The 7,767-nt window shown below is 31.8% G+C and overlaps 1 protein-coding gene across 3 annotated transcripts in view; it reads right to left on the bottom strand.

Annotated features, from left to right (window-relative positions):
- LOC106679586 (zwei Ig domain protein zig-8) overlaps positions 1-7,767 on the bottom strand; it is a 289,927-nt gene that overhangs the window by 91,058 nt on the left and 191,102 nt on the right. For all 3 annotated transcript variants that reach the window (XM_067052781.1, XM_067052782.1, XM_067052783.1), the window contains one exon: positions 6,976-7,110. In XM_067052781.1, the coding sequence (XP_066908882.1) occupies positions 6,976-7,110 (135 nt within the window). The remainder of the gene's footprint in view (positions 1-6,975; positions 7,111-7,767) is intronic.

Raw genomic sequence — 7,767 nt, 5'->3', positions numbered from 1 at the left:
TATATATGTTTAGTGAGGTACTGAAATAATAAGCATGAGGACGAGTCTGGCTGTGACAGATAATTAATTTATTCTGCCATATCAAACAAGAATGTACCCTGGGGTGGGATAGCTGGGAGACCATCGTGTCAAATTGGCTGAAGCGAGTACTTGAAGCTTCTTTTAAGTCGGCGAAAAAACCTGGGGTTGAGGATGAATTCTGTCCCCACCAGCAAATAAGCCCATGGAGTTGGATTGTTGTAGTGTATTCTTCTTCTTCTTATGTTCTTTTATTGCTTATATCGATTAGGTATTTAGCACAACCATAGATCAGTAGATAATCACCATCCTTATTCTCCTTTTACCAAAGCCTTTGATTCTTTTGATCTCAATAGCCTCTTTTTTGAACTTATAAGTCTCTACCTGTCATCTTGTGCTATAATGAATCATATACAATATATATGTTTCCAATCCTTCCTTACCGGCCGTTTCTAGTATGTAACAATATACTTTCTACTTAAGTAACGATAACTTTTTAAGGCGTGGCTTAAGGTTTCTCATTATTCCCTACAACTCTTTTCAATAATAATTAATGACCTTTTGCAATCCATCCCACATTCCCAGTATTATCTATAAGCAGACAATGTCCAAATTTACCTTTCCCTTCTATTCCGCTGATGCCTCAGATGCCATTCTGAATGTGCAAGAAGACATTAATAGAATCAAACTATACTACTCATAGTTTTCTCCCTTTTTTCCACCACTTTAACTATGGTTGCCTGGTTTATAGTGGATTCTCGGGTGAACTTAAAGCTAAACTTAAACGTCTCATGAATTTCTCGATACGATTTTCTTCGGGACCACCAGAGATACACATATTGAACACTTGAATTACACCAAATTGAAGTGGCCCTACCATTTCTCCCTATGTCACGTCACACCGATATAGCGTCTTTCATATTCCAAGTAATTAAAACTCAGCGCCCTTCCTATATCCTACTAAACCTGCATTTCAAATCCTTTAGCCAAGCTCCTTCTTACTGGAACTCTATTCCCCTACCATACGCCTTGAACCAGCCTTTCCCTCGATTGTATGTATCCCTTCTGTTTAACCACCTTTTCCTTCTCCAAACTGAATACATTTGATATTAAACAAAGACATATATTATTGGTAAATATTGAAACTACTTCTTGTAAACAATAATTAAAAAAATTTCAAATAAAAATTCTTACAATTTTTAAAGTTATTAAATAATTAAAGACATTTAAATAATTATGTCTGAAAAAAATTCCCGAATATCAATTAATTTTCATACAACTTCAAACATTTTAAAAATATTGTGTTATTGCTATCCCATTTGGTTTCTCATTTTATTTTATCCTAAACCTTTTTTCTTGGCTGATTTCTAGACTGGTTAAAAAAAACAACGCCAATTTTGAATAATGTTTGTATTCGTATAACATTTTATAATATTTTCATGTGCACATGAATCCTATTTTGAGTGGTATCTTTATTATTATTATTATTATGGCTCTACGGTCCAACGAGACCTCGGGCCTCCTCTATCACAGCCAACCAATCCCCCTGATATCTTGCTCTCTCTCTCCATTTCTCAACCGCCTTCCTTCATATCGTCCAGCCATCTGATCCGGGGACGTCCTCTACATGTCCTATCCATCTTATTCGTTTTCTTTTCACTGAAGCCACGATTTTGGGCTCCCTAAACAGTTCCATAAGTCCCTCATACCTTCTTCTTCTACAAATCCCATTTTCCGAGACTCCTTCACATATCCTTCTCAATAATTTTCTCTCAGGCGTTGAGCATCCGTTCCGCTTTTCTTGTCTAGGGCCAAGTTTTACACCTATAAATTATTACTGGCCTTACGATGGTTTTGTAGGTGGCCAAAATAAAAACTATGTATAGTTTATAAACAGTTTTTATATATGAACTATGATAGTGGTAGATTTAACGGTGGAAAAATCCATATAAAGTATGTAAAAACAATTGTGTGACAGTTTATAAGACAAATTGTTCGAAAGTATTATAATTATTATTTTTTTTTCAATCATCTTTATATTAATACGATAGTGATCGATAATTTTTATTAGGTTTATAGTTTATAGAAGAGTAATCAATGATAAAATGTTGACATTGTTCACTATCAATCAAAATTACTAAGAAAAAAATCTCATGACTAAATTAAATTCACGTGGTTTAGAAATAAAATTATTTAAGTATCTTTTTTTTTATTGTTTTTAAAATTATGAAATTCTAAAAGATGTATATATTAAGATTGTTATAAATTTATATTGTTTTATTTTTAAACAGTGTGGTCCTCAGGAAATTTTTTTCATAGAAATTGTCACTATTGAAAAATAAAAGAATCGGACTGTCAACGGGAAATCAGATGTACAAAATTTAAATTCATGTTACTCTAATCTAACTTATAGGACATAATTAACAACACCAAACATAGATAGAGAAAGAAGAAAACAGAAATAGCAGACGACTACATGCTAGAAAGATCGGTTATAAATAACTACATTTACGTTTCTCCATTTTCCCCCTTTTTAGTTCTTGTACTAGCATGGAGTTAGTTATATAACAGCTATGTAGAACACACTGTAATAATGTAACTAATATTTATTGTTATTATTCTCAAATTATACTCTGTACAATGTATTTTTTTTTAATAATTAGTTGAAGAAATTATTTTTTTCTAGAAAAATGTTTTTTTTATTGTAGGGCATGGCTATGGAAACAATAAAGTTGCGAAACGTCTTAGTCGCCTTATTAACTAATCCTCACGACCCACAAAAATTTAATTCTTCTACGAATGTTGGGCATGAAGGATTGCCATGTCTTGTAAGTTAATACAGAACATTAATATATCCAAGTAGTGTTTCATAAACTGCTTCTGCTACCTCCGCCAACTGAAGGTTTGTACATAATGTTGTTAACATAAAATGGATATTTGGTTATTGTTCTAAAATCCCAATTCAGAAGAAATTGTGTTTAGGCCGTTTAGAAACAGACATCCTTTCAGTTTTATATGGTTCTAATATTATATATGGGATCAAGATATAATTTAAGACTGCTTCCGCTACGACAATGGTCTATTTTAGCGAGGTCTTTTGTGTTTGATCGCTCCATCAAAGCCGCCCGGCCTCTATTCGAGGGATGGCAGTATCCCTTTATTTCGCGGCTTTTATTTTCTAGAGTGGTCCGTAGTGGTTTAGGGCCTTCGACCGACAGGTTGTTACCCTTTCGAGTCCCTGCAATTATTGGCTTTATATTGGTACTCTCTCGATGAGGAAAGTATGGTTTTATTTTTATTTTCGAAAGAACGGTGAAGTGGGAGGTGAGAGGGAATAGAAAGCTCTGATTGGTGAAATGGTCTTGCATAACACTGAAGTGATTTACATATTGATGGACGTCAGGTCCCAAGTGTAAATTGTCCCATATAAACGGATTTACTACATCACGTGTCAGTGCTCCTGAAATTCGAAATTTCAGTTCTGTGGATTCAATTTATAATGTTATAACAATTATTCTGTATTCCGGATGTTCAGGTATATAGCAAGTATGTGGGCCCTGCCGCGCGCATCCGTATTCCTGTTTTATATCTTATTTTTATACATTAATATAAATATAAAGTTTACATAAATTATTATAATTATATATTTTTATCAATATCTAGTATTATTTTAAATACATGTGTGTAAAAAATATTTAATTAACAAAACCAATTTGGAATAGTTAATAAGGTATATAAATTATACATAGTGGATATAAATAACAATTAAGAATCAATTTAGTTCATAATGCTGTGCAGAGTTGAGGAGTGCAATTGAATGAATATTCATGAGATAATATAATTATTAAGATAAGTAGCATTCATATTCAATAATAAATTATAACTATTATGTTTTTAAATAGCTAACCTGGTAATACTTCGTTATTGCTAGCTTTGAGATATACTATATATAAATTGAATGCAAATATTTGAATGTTCGATATCAATTTAGTTAAAATAAAGCATTTACTTGCGTATTATAATTTTTATATCTTTGTCACAAATTCTATATCAAATATTTTAAGATATTAGCAAAACGTTTAGTATGCCTTGTTAATAACTCCAGTGATTTTATTTATTTTTGGGGGAATTTATTCCCGCATTCAAATAATATATATACGTCTATATATAGTACATGAAAAAATATTGAGCATCCAGGCCAACATATGCCATCATTGTTGACACTGCCTTCAGCGGACCCGGCAACCATTCTTATAATGCCATCCCGGCAAAACAAGAAAATGGAATAGCCGGTATATGTACATATCATTTTTATATTGTATATAAATGCTTATTTCTTTATTCCAGGAGGTAAGAAAAAAAAATTGATTACCACTTCTTATGATTAGAATAGCTAAAACCTTTCCAAGACGACACCGAACATTTACATAAAAATCTTTTAAAGTGGTTAAAAACTTTTGTAATGAGTAACAAACGAACATAAGTTTTATTTACATAGATTAATCTTAATGTAAATATAAAAAATATAATTTAAATGTTTTTATCTGAATGAAATATTCATAACATTAGTTTATAACATGAATATGTACACATATAGAATAAAAATTTTATATTTTAAAAGTGTGTAAATTATCTAAAATACAATTTGCAAAAAATTATTTATTTAGTCGCATCTATTAAATTTAGAAAAAAAACTGGAAAATGGAATGATTATATCATTTACGTTTTTAATACTTTTACCAGTTGGGTATAATTTACGCAATAAGAATCCAACCATCATTTTATTAGATATATAGAAAATTTTTTTAATGAATTTTGGTTTTTGCAACATAAATCATAGTGTTTTATTTAATAGCCTATAGAACAAACACAAAAAATGCACACAATTGCATATTTGTATTCGATTACAGAGAAGAGGTTGAGAAAGAAAAATGTTTGTATCTTGTATAAGGTTTTGAAAATACATCGCTTTGGAGACGGAATATCAGCCAGATTAAAAAAAAAAGAATTAAATAATAAATAAAGTAATTTCTTTTTCTCCATGGGTTTATTAGAAGGAGGATGCATTATTGAAAATAATTTCTCTCTTGAAACTGCAGAAATTTTGTTATTTACTAACAATAGCATTTGTAAAATTGTTTTGTGTGTGACGGTGTAACTGGAAAATTTTAAGAGCGTCCTTTGAAGGGCGGTCGTAAAAACCGCTATTTGTTTGCCGTTGAAAGTTTTTATGCTGGCTCTAAAACCTTCCTCAACAAGCCTTTTTGTCTAAAGAATGACAAAAGATTGGATTTTTTTTTGTTAGGGTGGTAGATACGCATCACTTAATCTTTGTGATTTCAAAAATAACGTTCCAATCCTAACCACCCCTAAAATAAAAACGTAGACCAATATCATAGCATTGTAATAAAAACAGGTTTCCTGTTTTTATTTTGATTTGGCTTGAAACTCTTTCTGTTAATGTATTTTTAAAAAACGTAATATAAAACATTATTGACGTTCAACCATTGATTTGATTTCTTTGTAAAAGTACCGTAGGTCTGGCCTAACAGTGGTACTTTGGACTCACTAGTGGGATATAACTTTTACCATTGTTTCACATATGAATAAAGCCAAGTTTGACGTGAATTATTTGCGAAAATATAAATACATCAATAATCCTTCCTCTAGCTCCCTACCTGTTAAAGGCGTACCTCAGGGTTCCTCTCTATCCCCTTTTCTTTTCTCCATCTTTATCAATGACCTTCCACTTGCCATCCAGCATTTCCAGTATCATCTATATGAAAACGACATACGCCTCGAATGTCATTATAAAACTACAAGAAGATATCAATAGTATAAGCACTTCGGCGTCAGACAATAAACTTACGTTAAATGGCGAAAAGACTAAAGCTATCATAATTGGATCTCCGTTTCTTCTTAAATCTATCCCAGGACCCTCCAACCATATGCTAAACAATACTTTTATCTAATTTCTTACGTCAGTCAAAAACCTGGTGTCAGTTTTGATCAAATTTATCCTGTGAACCATACATTGCCCAAATTTCCCATTAAACCATAGCTAACCTAAAGCAATTCAATAGAATCCGTTTTCTCCTTTCACTTAAAACCCGCCAACTCTCAGTTTCCTCTCTTGCTTTCCTCCAATTATGGCTCCGTTGCATATCTCGGGTAATCTCCATTTCCTCTAACATACATTATGTACTAACACTTTCCTCGTTTAAAACACTTCTATTTAACTACCTTTTATTTCACCAATTTAATCCAATATTATGATAGTATATATATTTTGTAAATACCTTTTTGTTTTGTTTTTTATGTATTTAGTCAGTAGTTTTTTCTCTGTATATAAGTTATAATAAAGCCCATACTGTTTTTTGGACAATGTATGTTATTGTGAAATTAAAATTACCTTTTGTAATTTTTCTGAAGGGACCTAGTCCCAGAATAATAAACTATTTTCCATTTCATTTTATTTCAATATTACGATACTAATTGGCAAATTTTCAATAATCGATTCTCTGGCATGCAATGTTAGATTGTTTAGTAAGATCAATATTTACCTTTTATTTTAGCTCCGATCTATCTATCTGTTTATGTTATTACAATTTATTTTATAATTGTCAAAGTCATGCTTGGACATTCGATTCTTAATTATTTGTTATACTTCCTTCTATTACTGGTAATGGACTTCTAGAGACGCAGTAGAAAACACTCAGTGTTTAGGAAGTCTTTTTTATTTTGTATTTTTAATCATATTATTTGTCCAATTAGGAGAGTGACATTTTAATACTTAATAATAACATTTAGTACTTTTTTTGTACAGAATCTGAACCAAAAATTCTCTTTATAATCGCTTTTAGTTGTAATGTAAATCTGTTATGATAAATATTTTACGTAAGTTTAAATGCTGTTCCAATACAATCAATTACTAAATACTCTAGAGCTTAGACTCACGTTCTCTATGACACAGACTAGACTGATGGCACTGCCCTGGCCGATGTGGATCTCGCTCGTCCCGAGGATGTCGGCCGTCGGCACTGCCACTAGCAGGTTGAACACGTGAGTCAGGGGCTCTGCGTCGGTTGTCACCTGTCACAATAACAGCAAAAGGATTATCTGTTTTTCTTCTTTTTAAATATTTGATTAATGAAAAGTCATATTTTTTAGGAAATAGTAGATAAAATTATAATTGTATCCATTCCGTGCAGCTATTATCATAATTGAATTAGATCAGGGTTTTTGTCAGGTAAAATCTGCTTTTACTCATTATCGATAATCTGCAATATTGTTAGTATCTATAATATTGAACCAGTTGTAATATATTTCATTTGTTATTTATTAGAGAATTAAAGTTTTTGGATGTCAACGTAAATGGTTTGAAATTTTGTTTTAAAAACTAACCAAGTGCTCACATCACTCAACTCTAGTATTATGGAGGAATAGCCTACCTAATTTTGCTATGACTAACGGGGGACAGTTCCTTCCTTAATGGCACTTTATGATGCACGGTTGCCGACCATACATTTATAGCCTCTTTATTATGGTGTTACCCAAACAGGTGACAAAGAAGTCGACCGAGACAAACGGCCACGCTCTGAATAAAAATAGCCAATGGTCATTATGGTTCTCGCTTACCTGGCTTGTCCTCTTTATGGTTCTAGCTTCTTGTCTTCTATTATCTCTGGTCTTACATTAAAGGCCTGACAGCAACTCACTCCTTCCTAACACATGGTGTTTTAAAGAGGA

The sequence above is a fragment of the Halyomorpha halys genome, unplaced genomic scaffold, assembly GCF_000696795.3.
Source record: "Halyomorpha halys isolate HHAL.00 unplaced genomic scaffold, Hhal_1.1 Scaffold209.1, whole genome shotgun sequence".
Classification (NCBI taxonomy): Eukaryota; Metazoa; Arthropoda; class Insecta; order Hemiptera; family Pentatomidae; genus Halyomorpha; species Halyomorpha halys.
Note: the sequence above shows the minus strand (reverse complement) of the source record. Positions and strands in the feature narration are given on the sequence as shown.